Genomic DNA, 14,495 nt, shown 5'->3' on the forward strand with positions numbered 1-14,495 from the left:
TGGTGGAGTCAGTTGTTTTTTATTTTCTAGAGAGCCAAGTCATCTGAGAACAAATACAGTTCCTTTGCACCTCTCTGAATACCTCTTTCTCCATTTTATTGTCTTATGTAATAAATAAGTGTCTTGGCCATTAAAAATATGACAAATAAAAAGGCTTTTGTTTACTTCCAGTGTTAGGGATCAAGCATGGAGCTATGTGCATGTTAGACAAGTGTTCCCTCACTGGCTTACATCCTCAAATTTCCATTTAGATGGTTACGATAAAATACTGTACAACAGAAATTGCTTACACTTCTAAATGCCAGAAAGTTTACCATCGGCAAGGCATAGATTCAATGTTTTTTGACCATTTTCTTAAAAATAGTCATGTCCTTATTCACTTTTTTTTTCTTTTTTTGTTGATTTTTATTGAGCTCTACATTTTTCTTTGCTCCCCTCCCTGCCTCTCCCCTCCCACTTCAACCCTCCCCCAAGGTCCCCATGCTTCCAATTTACTCAGGAGATCTTGTCTTTTTCTACTTCCCATGTAGATTAGATCTATGTAAGTCTCTCTTAGTGACCTCATTGTTGTCTAAATTCTCTGGGATTGTGGTTTGTAGGCTGGCTTTCTTTGCTTTATGTTTAAAAACTACCTATGAGTGAGTACATGTGACAGTTGTCTTTCTGTGTCTGGGTTACCTCACTCAAAATAATGTTTTCTAGCTCCATCCATTTTCCTGCAAAATTTAAGATGTCATTATTTTTTTCTGCTGTGTAGTACTTCATTGTATAAATGTACCACATTTTCCTTATTGATTCTCCAATTGAGGGGCATTTAGGTTGTTTCCAGGTTCTGGCTATTACAAACAAAACTACTGTGAGCATAGTTGAGCACATGTCCTTGTGGCACAATTGAGCATCCTTTGGATATATACCCAAAAGTGGTATTACTCGGTCTTGAGAAAGGTTGTTTCCTAATTTTGTGAAAAATTGCCACACTGACATCCAGAGGGGTTGTATCAGCTTGCATTCCCACCAGCAATGCAGAAGTGTTCCCTGTACCCCGCAACCTCTCCAGCATAAGTTGTCATCAGTGTTTTTGATCTTGGCCATTCTGACAGGTGTAAGATGAAATCTCAGAGTTGTTTTGATTTGCATTTCTCTGATGACTAAGGATGTTGAGCATTTCCTTAAGTGTCTCTCAGCCATTTTAGATTTCTCTGTTGAGAGTTCTTTATTTAGGTCTGTACTCCATTTTTTTATTGGATTATGTGTTCTTTTGGTGTCCAATTTCTTAAGTTCTTTGTATATTTTGGAGATCAGACCTTTGTCTGATGTGGGGTTAGTGAAGATCTTTTCCCATTCTGTAGGCTGTCGTTTTGTCTTGTTGACCATGTCCTTTGCTTTGCTGAAGCTTTTCAGTTTCAGGAGGTCCCATTTATTAATTGTTTCTCTCAGAAGTGGTTCCCTGTGCCAGTGCGTTCAAGTATACTTACCACTTTCTCTTCTATAAGGTTCTTCTATAAGGCTTTATGTTGAGGTCTTTGATACATTTGGACCTGAGTCTTGTGAATGGTGATAGATATGGGTCTATTTTCATTCTTCTACATGTTGATATCTAGTCATGCCAGCACCACTTGTTAAATATGCTTTCTTTTTTCCATTTGATATTTTTTGCTTCTTTATCAAAAATCAGGTGTTCGAAGATGTGTGGATTAATATCTGGGTCTTCTATTCGGTTCCATTGGTCCTCCTGTCTGTTCTTATGCCAATACCAGGCTGTTTTCAATACTGTAGCGCTGTAGTAGAGTTTGAAGTCAGGGATTGTGATTCCTCCAGAAGTTCTTTTATTGTACAGGATTGTTTTGGCTAGTCTGGGTTTTTTACTTTTCTATATGAAGTTGAGTACCGTTCTTTCGAGGTCTTTGAAGAATTTTTTTTTTGGTATATGGTGTTTATTTTTTTCAATTTATTATCTTATCCATTTTTTTGCTTTATAAATAATACTATTCAAAATTTCCTTCTCCTCCCCTCCTCCATTTCCCTCCCACTCCCCCTATCCCCCTCCCCCCTTCCCCTCCAGTCCTAAGAGGAGACAGGGTACCCTGCCCTGTGGGAAGTCCAAGGCCCTCCCCGCTCCATCCAGGCCTAGGAAGGTGTGCATCCAAACAGACTAGGATCACAAAAAGCCAGTACATGCAGTAGAATAAAATCCCAGTGCCATTATCATTGGCTTCTTAGTCAGCCCCCATTGTCAGCCACATTCAGAGAGTCCAGTTTGATCACATGCTGGTTTAGTGTCCATCCAGCTGGCCTTGGTGAGCTCCTCTTAGATCAGTCACACTATCTCAGTGGGTGGATGAACCCCTCGCGGTCCTGACTTCCTTGCTCATCTTCTCCCTCTTTCTGCTCTTCAACTGGACCTTGGGAGCTCAGTCCAGTGCTCCAATGTGGGTCTCCGTCTCTATCTCCATCTGTCGCCTAAGAAATGTTCTATGGTGATATTCAAGATAGTCATCAGTGTGGCTATAGGAGAAGGCCAGTTCAGGCACCTTCTTCTCTGCTGCCCAAGGACCTAGTTGGGGACATCCCTTTGGACACCTGGGAACCCCTCTAGAACCAAGTCTCTTGCCAACCCTAAAATGGCTCCCTTAATTAATATATCTTCTTTCCTGCTCCCATATCCACCCTTCCTCCATCTCAACCATCCCACTCCCCCAAGCTCTCCCCAATCCTCCCCTTCTCCTTTCTCTCTTCCCCTCCCCCTTCCCTCCACCCCACCCTCACCCCCATGCTCCCAACTTTTGTCCGGTGATTTTGTGTTCTTCCAATTTCCAGGAGGATCTATATGTTTTTCTTTGGATTCACCTTATTGTTTAGTTTCTCTAGGATCACGAACTATTGGCTCAGTGTCCTTTGTTTATGGCTAGAATCCACTAATGAGTTAGTACATACCATATTCATCTTTTTGGGTCTGGGTTATCTCACTCAGTATAGTGTTTTTTATTTTCATCCATTTGCATGCAAAATTCAAGATGTCTATGCTGGAGAGGATGTCAAGTAAGGGGACACTCATCCATTGCTGGTTGGAATGCAAACTTGTGCATTCACTTTGGAAATCAGTGTGGTGATGTCTCAGGAAACTGGGAGTCAATCTACCTCAGGATCCAGCAATTCCACTCTTGGGAATATACCCAAGAGATGCCCAATCATACCACAAAAGCATATGTTCAACCATGTTCATAGCAGCACTATTTGTAATAGCCAGAACCTGGAAACAACCTAGGTGCCCCTCAATAGAAGAATGGATAAAGAAGGTGTGGAATATATACGCATTAGAGTTTTACTCAGCGGTAAAAACCAATGGTCTTTGAAGAATTTCGCTGGGATTTTGATGGGCATTGCATTGAATCTGTCACTTTTTGTTTTTCTAAAGAAGTCTTAGAAAAGTTCTTTAAAAGTTTTTTATGGAGTACAGAATTCAAAGTTGGTCATTTTTTTCTCTCTCAATGTTTTAAATGTTCCACTCTACTACCTTTTTTTGTGAGGTTTTTGGTGTGGTTTGGCATAGGTTGAGGTCCCCCCAAGGGTCCTTTGTGATTGAAGGCTTGGCTCACAGGAAGGCAGTATGGCAGTATTAAGAGATTTTGTGACATGGAGGCAGGGCCTAGGCGGAAGTCCTTTGATCACTGGGAGTGTATCCACAGAGGGGATTGTAGGAATCCCCATTTCTTCCCTCCTCCTGTATGATTTCGTGCTTGGCTATGTAAGCGCTTCTACATGCATGTGCTCCTGACTGGTGTGCTGTGACCTGCCACTCCTGCCACACATACCAGCTGTGTGATAAGTAGACCTGGTTTTTAACACACACACACACACACACACACAGAGAGAGAGAGAGAGAGAGAGAGAGAGAGAGTCCTAATCTGATCATTTTATCATCTCTCCCATGTCTGTCTAATGCTGCCTCTGTGTCTTCAAATTACTTTTTGCCTTTTAGTATGATTGTCTATTTCCTCAAGAGACAGACATGATGTGTCAAGTTAAAAGAACTGCTGCAAATATGCTATTTAGTTGTGTGGTGGTGAGTTATTAGCAAGAGAAATAGTTCTACTATTTCCTCTACTCCCCACCCCCGTTTATATGGACATGGTGGCTTAAGTAAACTGGTTTTAGCTAGTTCCATTGAATCAAGCTCTGGTAATACAACCAAAGGTTAAACTCTGGTAAAGTAGCTTGCTTAGAGGGCAGGTATTATTTTGAAAGAACTTAACAAGGTGGCTCAGCTGGTAAAGGCACTTGCTAAGCAAGCCTGGCAAGGTGAATTTGCTCTCTGGATAAAGATGGAAGTATAGAACTAACTCCACAAGGTTGTCCTCTGCCCTTCAGACATGCACTGTGGCATTTATATCCACACACAGTAACAATAAATAATTTTTAAAAGAGCATAGGGGCTGGGGCAATGGCTCATCAGTTAAGAGTTATGGTGTACTTGTAGAGGACCTGAATTTGGTTTAGCGCCCACATGGTGGATTACCATCTATAACTCCAGTTTCAGGGGGATCTGACACTCTCATCTGACCACCATGGACTCCAAGCAAAATATATGTTGCATGTGCATACATGCAAACAAAAGACTCATATACACAAAATAAAAACAAATATTTTTTAAAGAACGTGGTATTCTGGAACATTTCAAAATGATTCGCTTTCCCCATGCTTGCCAGAAACATGACAGGATTTTTCTCCAGTGCCTACTCTGAGTACCTGGCTAAGCTATGGAGCTGAATTTTGTAAAAGTGTTGAGGCCTCCTTTATGGCTGGATCACCTTGTAGTTTTTAGCTTTAAGACTTGTCCAGAATAAGCATCCAGTGATTTGCCAACCATAAGCCAACTTTTCTCACTAAGGCTTTAGTTCCCCCATCATTTCCAGGCCCAAGTCTCTGCTCTACGTCTCACTGTATTCGCTGGTCCACCTCAGCAGTAATTTTGGCAGTAACTTGCCCTTATTCCTCGCTCCTGTTATGGAGTCAAGAAGAGCTGTTGATTTTTCAGTCTGTTCTGCTTTTTACTTGTTAGGTCAGAATATAAATTTCTAGTCTCCTAAAAATAGAATGGGAAGCCACAATCCTTTGCTAAAATTTCTTAACCCCTTAAACCAATTTGACAGAAGATTAAAAGATCAGGGTAGAAGATTTGACTTTGTCACTAACCGTGTCACCTTCTGTGAACCATTCCCTGCTATAAAGTATGTTTCCTCAACTGTAAAATGAGGAGTTTGTATTAGATAAACAGGTTTTTTTTTAGATGGCTTTCCTCAGAATGGTGGAAATTATGTGATATTTCCTTAAAGATGAGGTTCCAGTCCACCATCTACTCTTAATTCACTCGGAGCACCTCCACTTCTTTTCAGTGCCGGAGACAGAATCTAAAGCATCTCATTAGAGACAAGTATTCTACCACTGAACCTTACTTTTTCTTAGACATTAGACCTCTATACAATTTTACTTAAGACAGAGATTCAAATTCCTGTCCTGAAGCAAACAAACAAAACACATACGCTCAGAAAAAAATAGGTAGCATGGAGAGGTGGCTCAGCAATTAAGAGCACTTGTTCCTGCAGAGGACCCAGGTTCAGTTCCCAGATCACAACCGCCAGTAACTGTAGTTTCAGAGGATCTGATGTGCTCTTCTGGCCTCTGTAGGTACTGCACACATGTGGTACATATACATGCATGCAGGTGAACACACATACACATAAAATACATAAAGCTTTAAAAAGGAACCAGAGGTCACTACCTGCTCCCAAATATGAAAGCTTGTCAGTCATTGAAACCATTCACTAAGAATAGTAGAGAAAGAGAGAAAAGTGTGAGCACACCGGTTCTGAGTGACCGTGTCTGACAGTGGAAGGTATGTGCTGGAGTCATAGATTATCATTGAACTAGAAACTGTACATTTTGTCATTTTTAGCCCAATTCTCAGACACAGTGTTTCTTTCAATTATTTTCTACAGTAAAGGTTTAGTACATAAAAACTCCTTTTTCTTTAATTTTTAGAAAGAAAGAAATGGACAAACTTTTGACTTACTTGAACACAGGTAATTATGTCCTTACTTATTTTCAATCCTTCATCTTGCCTCTATCCTCTCTTGAATCCTCCCAGTATATGGAACATACTAACTCTAATATTTTAAACTTCATGCTCATTGTTAATGTTTACCACAGGAAGCTTTTAGTTTTTTTATCCACAAGAAGGGAAATGTTTGCCATTACTAACATCTACTTCTAAATGTGATTTCAGTCCATTTTATCCTAATTTGTCTTAAAGACACTTCCCTCCCTCCTGCTCTCTTTCCTTCCTCCTCATCCTTCCTTCCCTTTTAATTTCCTATCCTATAATTGAACATGTAAAAATGAACATGACAAATGAAATTCTCTGGGCACTGCTGGTTGTTTTGTGCCTTCTTAATCTAATTTGAATTGTTTGTTCTCTTATTTTCCCTATTTACACAAGTCGGTGTCATCTCCTCTCTTCTGCCTATGCATAATCCTTCCTGGCCACTGCTCTAAACTGCTATCTAGCAACACCACATTCTTTTTATTAGCACCATGCTTTATTTGGTGGTGTCCCTTCTGCTCAAAGGATATGTCATTTCTGAGTATACCCAAAAGTCTGTATCTTAGAAACTTTAATCTACTTACTACAATAGTTGAATTTTATATTCAAATACAGGATTATAAACATAGCAAAATGACTCAAAGCCAAAGCTTTTCAAAGAAAACTTTACTGGTTGGTATTCTTTTTCTGAGAAGAGCATGGGGTGAGTAATAAATGCTTTCTCGTGGTGATAGCATGTTCTGGTTCTATATTATACTTATTGTGGAATCTAAGTAAATATTATGCCAGCCTATTGATACTATGAATTATTTTAGGGTGTTTTGTTTGGTGCCAGAGATTGAACCCAGAGATTCATGCATACTAAGCATCATTTTAGTACTTTACTTATTATTCCTGCTCTTTATTCTGTGTGCCTCAAGTAGTGAATAATTGTAATAATTAAATTTATAATCCTCTCTAAAGATATGTTTGTTCCCTCAAAGTTTGCGTTAATGCCTTCATGAAACATAGCAATGCTTTTTCTCGCTTGGATCATTTTTGATATGCAAATGTATATATATGGAAATGAACCTTCTAGATTCATACTATCTTTAAAGGATGATTAAGAACTTTGAGAGCATGTAAGATAAAAATATCCCATTTTCCTATTTGATACAGCACTCCTGAAATTTTATCAGCATTGTGATGAAGATCCTTCAACTTTGGATTCTAAAGTTAATGATGCCAATTGGTTCAGAAAAATAGGTAAAAGAAAATCTGTGGGCATTATAGCATTCTATTATACCACTGGCTCTTTCTTCTGAACCTTTGGTATACGTATATAACTTTCTGAATCTTGGTTTCATTGTGTGTAAAATAGAAATACATACATGTCTTATGTAGGGTCATTTACTAAGGATTTTATATGAAACAATGTATTTATCTCACACATAACAAAGTATTCCATACTAATTTTCTTTTCTGAGGAGAATGATGAAAAACAAAATGATGAACTATAACTTATATATATAATTATAACTATAATTCCCCAAATTATTTTTCTAAACCTGCTCTAGAAAGCTGAACTTATGATTTGATGTGATCCACCAAAAAATAAACTATGTGCAACAATATGGATACATCTCAGAAACATATTGTTGAATAAAAAGAGCCAGGCATTTAAGAGTACATAATGCGTGATTCAATTTATGCACAGTTAAAAAAGGCAAAACTGATTCAGTGTTAAAAATCAAATAGTGATCTGTTTAGGAGGTAAGAAAGAAAAACATTGAGAGAAAATGGGGTCAATGTGCATTATATTCATGTGTGTAGAAGTTGCTATGACTTTATCATGAAAGTAATAAGAAAATAATTTTAAAAAATATAATGTGAAGAAAATAATTAAGGTAGCGTTTACCATAAAAAGGGATCCTGGTCTTGAAGGGAGCTTGCAATTTTCTGGGAATTACCAAAATCTTTCTTGGTGTAGATATATGTTTATTTTATTACAGTTCATTAAGTGGCACAATTCATAATTGTGCCATTTTCTTTTTCTGGACTTTAATTAATGAAAATGATATAAAAATTACTGAGGCAGCTAAGGACTTAACAGTATCACAGAGTGAACTGGTTCTACGTGAACCCTGTCCTGTTTTATGGGATTCCTTGAGGATTTCATCTGGGCAAAAGGGAATAAATAGTGTGAATTCTAAGAAATTTGGAAAATAAGTATTTTAAAATATAGAAAGATTTCATGACTTTGGCCTTTTAAAAATTTGAAAAGATAAAGGTATTTTTCTCACTCACTTTGTTTTACCTACTTGGGACTTCTACTAAAATTTGGAAAATAGAAAATACTCCATAAATACTCTAACCATTGATTTTAGTAGATTCTGATCTTTCCTAAGCTTAAACTTCTTTTTTGATGACTTGGTGACTTTCAGTTACCACTTAGTGACTCTCTTCTTTGTATGTATTTTTTAATTAATATATAATTACATCATTTCCCCTCTCCTTTTTCTCCCTCCAACCTCTCCCATTTTCCACTCCACAAACATCTTACTCCCTTTTAAATTCATGATGTGTTTCTTTGTTACTGTTACAGAGAGTTACGTAGGTAGATAGATAGATATACTACTGAGAATTCTTTTTGTATGTCTCAAACATAAAAAAATTAAACAGTACCTCATTTGTCATTGACTTAGAATGGATGATTAGAAGTGATAGAAATCTCTAAATTTCTTGGCAAAAGGTTTCTCCACAAACGTAAAGTCAATTTCTTTTTCCAAAAACAAAATAGTTTATTTACCTATTTAATTTCATTTTAATTAATTTTAAATTTAAAAATTTAAGTAAAATATAATTAATCCCAAGAACCCCTTTACCATTAAATTAGTATTGAAAATATTGACAGTAGAGATTATGGTAATATAAACTAAACAGTCAATTTTTCATAATTATAGTATTCATCTTAACTTTCAGCTTGGAACTTAGCTCTGCAGTCTGAGAGTTATCGAGAGACAATGAAAAACTTTTTCATGGTTTCCTATAAGGTAAATTTCATCACAAACATTGATTATAGAGCACAAAGTTCTGCCATTACAGAACAATTCCGTTCCCTTTGTCAGGACAGAGTTCCAGAGTCCTATGCTAAAACAGAAGTCTCTTTAGAATGGGCATGCTCCAATGTCACCAGCTACCAACACGTTAGGGAAGGTCACATAAAAGCACCTGTAGTATAAGTAGTCGTGAACAGCACGGGTTGAAAAAGAAGATGAGAAGTTTGAGTGTTCTTTATTTTTTTTTCTGGCGCAGGTTCTATATGTAAGAATTTGTGAATTTATTATTCGCTTTTAAGCATCCAAAAATAATCATTTACCTCCAAATCAGACATTAAAAAGTTAGAAAGAGGTTCAAGTACTGGTGGGGAATGAAAACAGAGGGGTTACAGATGCATCTGACAAATTGAGACCAAGTCAATGTTCCGAATTTTCGAGCTGGAAGGAACTGAAGAACACAGTTCCTTCACCTTAAGTAACCCGAGACCTAAGAGATTGGACAACTTAAATGTTATTTATTCAGTGAAGGTCATGATTGTTATCCCTAAATGTTTGGGAAGATTAAGCAAGTCTAGGAATGCTACTCAGTGGTAGAATACTTATCTAGCATATACAAGGTCCTGGGCTCAATCCCAAGTACCAGTAAAAAAAAAAAATAAGTCTGCAAGTTTCTGTATAAATGCAGTTTTAATTAGATGGCATACGTCCATTTCAGCTTTGACATTTGTGGTGATGCTTGTGCAAGATTGACATGTAGAAATCAAAGTGGCTTAGAGTTTTATTATAGTAAAACACTCAGAATTTCCGAAAACTAGAGGACAGGGTTTAATGATGAGGTTATGTTTAATGCTTGTCAGGATTTGACATTGTCCTCTTCAAACATAACAATTTAAGTACTGATTTGGGCTCTGCTCAGGACAAAGGAAAAACTACTTCCCAGGAGGAAAATCACCTATAAATGGCAGCATCACCCAAGAAGTAAATTGCTAGATAGGCATTCAGGGCCTAATGACAGTACTTGTCATTGAGAAAACAACTAAAGAAGAGAAGCTTTTTATCTCTAGGAAGGTACCAAAAACAATAAAAAGTAATATAAAATTAAAACTGCAAATCAGTGTGATAGTCTGTATCATTTTTATGGCAACATGTGGTTTTCCTGCAGAATTTTCTCATTCAGACAAGATGTTGCTGATTTTGATTCTGATTGTGTTCAGCTGACAGAATTCTCCACATTCATTGATGTTCTGGTTGTTTCTTATCAGCTGTCCCTTTTTTGTCCTTCTGATCAAGGACTACTGATTGCACAGAAAACATGTTTACTTGTAGCAGCTGCAGTTGATCTAGAGCAGGGAAGAAAAGCTCCAACAACTTACGAACAGGTAATGTTCAATCTTCAAAGAACAGCTGAGGGCTAAGTGTGCTGTTTGGTAGATTTATTTTCCTGACACATTTACTTTTATTCCCTCTTAGAAAATCCTTTCCTCCATTCTATAAGTATTTTGATTTCAGAGGTTTGTAATGGCTAATTCCTTCCTAAGCAAAGGTTACATTTGACTTAGCCTCTTCTTTTTAGCTGCCCCTTCCCATGGACAAGTCATTCCTAATCTGTTCTCCATTGTCTCTCTACGGTTATATATATGACCAATCAAAGTGTTTCCTCTACTTTTGGTTCCTTTCACACATTTGCTATGAAAGAACTCATCTATTTCTAGAATTTTATAGCCAAGTGAACCGATTTCCTTAGCTTATTTTTTTACTCAATTATATTTGCTTAAATATGTCATCATTATCTTATGTCTAACAAGTCATAAGATTACCTTTGTCTGAATTCAATGCTCAATTCCTTTCTTCTTGGTTTTTATGATACAAGGTTTCAAATTATACACCATATGGCCTCAAACTCATGGTAGTTCTCCTGACTCATCCTCTTTGAGATTGCAGATGTTAGCCATAACACCTACCTCCACTCTTTTTTTTTATTGGTTTTATTGAACTATACACTTTCCTTGCTCTTCTCCCTTCCTCTCCCCTTCCCTTCTACCCTCTCCCATGGTCGTCATGCTCCTAATTTACTCAGGAGATCTTGTCTTTTTCTACTTCTCATGTAGATTAGATCCATGTGTGTCTCTCTTAGGGTCCTCATTGTTGTCTAGGTTCTCTGGGATTGTGAATTGTAGACTGGTTTTCTTTGTTTTATGTCTACCAACCACTTATGAGTGAGTACATATGATATTTGTCTTTCTGGGTCTGAGTTACCTCACTCAATATGATGTTTTCTAGATCCATCCATTTGCCTGCAAATTTCAAGATGCCATTTTTTTCTGCTGTGTAGTACTCCATTGTATAAATGTACCACATTTTCCTCATCTATTCTTCGGTTGAGGGGCATATAGGTTGTTTCCAGGTTTTGGCTATGACAAACAATGCTTCTATGAACATAGTTGAGCACATGTCCTTGTGGCACGACTGAGCATCCTTTGAATATATACCCAAAAGTGGTATTACTGGGTCTTGAGGAAGGTTGTTTCCTAATCTTCTGAGAAATCGCCACACTGACATCCAAAGGGGGTTGTAACAGCTTGCATTCCCACCAGCAATGCAGAAGTGTTCCCTTTACCCCACAACCTCTCCAGCATAAGTTGTCATCAGTGTTTTTGATCTTGGCCATTCTGACAGGTGTAAGATGGAATCTCAGAGTTGTTTTGATTTGCATTTCTCTGCTGGCTAAGGATGTTGAACATTTCCTTAAGTGTCTTTCAGCCATTTTAGATTCCTCTGTTGAGAGCTCTCTGTTTAAGTCTATACTCCATTTTTTATTGGATTATTTGTTCTTTTGATGACCAATTTCTTGAGTTCTTTGTATATTTTAGAGATCAGACCTCTGTCTGATGTGGGGTTAGTGAAGATCTTTTCCCATTCTGTAGGCTGTCGTTTTGTCTTGTTGACCATGTCCTTTGCTTTACTGAAACTTTCAGTTTCAGGAGGTCCCATTTATTGTTTCTCTCAGTGTCTGTGCTGCTGGGGTTCTATTTAGGAAGTGGTCTCCTGTGCCAATGCATTCAAGTGTACTTCTCACTTTCTCTTCTATGCTACCTCCACTCTTAAACCTACCTTTTTAGGAGCTACCAGAATTACCATCTCCCACACACCTGCAACTCTATCTTCCTTCTTCAAAGAAAGTCGTTCAGTCATATAATTATCACTTTCTGTTTGATTTTTAAGAATTAATGGAGCATTTCCAACCCACAATTCATTGGTTACATGCAGCCCAGGATAGCTATGAATGCACCCCAGTGAAAAATTGTAAACGTACTTGAAACATGAGGGTTTTTAAATTTTTTCACTCAATCACATGGTTCTCCAGCACAAGCTTTGTAAATGACAGTGCCATGTTACAATATCAAGAAGTCATACACACCTGAGTTCTCTCTCTGCTTGGTTTCTCTTGCCTATAAAAAGAAAACACCTTAATTTCCCATACTTACTAGGTTTTCGCTTCTCTAACAGGTTTAAAGCCCATTTTGCTCTTTACCCTCTATCTTCTGTTAATCACTTCTTTCATATTATTCTTTAAATTTAGAATAAACTCTCATCGTATGTCTGTTTCTTGTGAGGTATTCACCAGAGTAGACTGTTCAGACATGGTATTTAAGCCAATAGAAAGCCTTTGCTGGCTGGAGACTACACTGAGTGTCTGGGATTTCGGTGAAGCTCTGAGCCTTTCTCGGGGTGAGCTTTTAAGTACAAAAACCATGCTTTGGGTTGACATATTTCATTTACCAAGAACAGTTAACCAAAAGCAGAACTATAGAAGCCAAAAACCAAGGCTAGTACATTTAGAGACTTTCCTATTAACTGTGGACTTTGATGGATTAGATCTTTCTTTTAGTTTTGACAGGTAGTACTGTCTATGTGCTGAGTTTTATAGCCTGAATGGTACTTTAATCATGGAGTCAGTTGTGCTAAGATCTGGGGGACCTAGTAAGGTCTGGGGCCTGTTACATTTCTTTGTGTTCCTTTTTTGAGTTCAGCTCAAAAAATGTTTGAGAGGCTGGAGAGATGGCTCAATGGTTAAGAGCGCTGGCTGCTTTCCCAGTGGATCCAGGTTTGATTACCAGCACCTTCGTGGTTGCTCACAACCAACTATAACACCAGTTACAGGGGATCAAAGTTCCTCTTCTATCTTCTGTGGGCATCAGGCATGCACAAGTTACACAAATGAGACATTTATACACATGGAATTAAAAGAAACAATTTGAACATCAATTTCTTAGTAGATACTAGACATACAGAGATGTCTTTGTTCATGAGGGTAAGTGAGCCCCTTTAAGAAGTCTTTTCCATTAAAAAAGAATAGAGAGGAAAATAATCTGACTTCCCCAGAGAAAAACTAGGCAAGAATTTAACTTCTTAAAAAATAAAGGTGAATGTAATTTTATTCTCTATAAGCACTTTTGCTTTACTGAAAATAGCAGTACCATGTGATGGTTAATGTTGCCAACTTAACAGGACCTAGAATTACCAAAGAGACAAGTCTCTGGGCAGATCTGTGAGGGACTGTCTAGATTAGTTAACTAAGGTGGGAGAACCAGCCCTAAATGTGAGTAATACCATACCATGAACTAGGGTCCCAGACTTGCATTAAAAAGAGAAAAGTAGCTGAGCACCAGAATCTAGCACTATCTGCTTTCCCCCTGATGTGCAGTGTAACAACCAGCTGCCTCCTGCCCCTGCTGCCATGCCTTCTTCAACATGATGGACTGTGTGCTCATAAACTGTAAGCCAGAATAAACTCTTTGTTCCATAAGTTGCTTCTTTATTACAGAACTGACAAAAGAAACTAATATAAAAGTTACTCCTTTTTAGTTCAGTCTGGATACATTAAACTATCTATCTCAATGAATACAGAAAATTAAACTGACATGCGGGAAATTTTGCCAACAAGTTTATGGTATCAACAGCAATGAAGGAATGTTCCCCTTACTCCACATCCTTTCCTGTCTCTGTGTTTTTGATCTTAGCCATTATGAGAGGTGTAAAATGAAATCTCAAAGTAGTTTTTATTTGCATTTTCCCGATGGCTCAGAATATTGGAACATTTTTAAAAGTACTTTTCAGCCATTTGAGTTTTCTCTTTTGAGAATTCTCCTTATAGATGTATATCTCATTTTTTAAAAGTGGATAATTTTATTAATATCTAGTTTTTGAGTTTTTTATATATTTTGATATTTTCCCTCTATCAGATGTGAAGTTGGTAAACATCTTTTTCCCATTCTGTACACTGCTGCTTTGTCTATATGATAGTGTCCTTTACCTTACAGAAGCTTTTCAGTTTTGTGAGGTCCTGTTAATTAATT

General features: G+C 37.6%; 1 protein-coding gene across 1 annotated transcript in view; it reads left to right on the plus strand.

The window, feature by feature from the left end:
- Nucleotides 1–14,495, plus strand: part of Tex11 (testis expressed 11) — a 267,891-nt gene that overhangs the window by 189,639 nt on the left and 63,757 nt on the right. The window contains exons 20-23 of the mRNA XM_048417933.3: nt 6,040–6,080; nt 7,259–7,345; nt 9,062–9,132; nt 10,401–10,522. Of these exons, the coding sequence (XP_048273890.1) occupies nt 6,040–6,080; nt 7,259–7,345; nt 9,062–9,132; nt 10,401–10,522 (321 nt within the window). The remainder of the gene's footprint in view (nt 1–6,039; nt 6,081–7,258; nt 7,346–9,061; nt 9,133–10,400; nt 10,523–14,495) is intronic.

Source organism: Myodes glareolus, chromosome X (assembly GCF_982192425.1).
Source record: "Myodes glareolus chromosome X, mMyoGla1.1, whole genome shotgun sequence".
Taxonomy (NCBI): Eukaryota; Metazoa; Chordata; class Mammalia; order Rodentia; family Cricetidae; genus Myodes; species Myodes glareolus.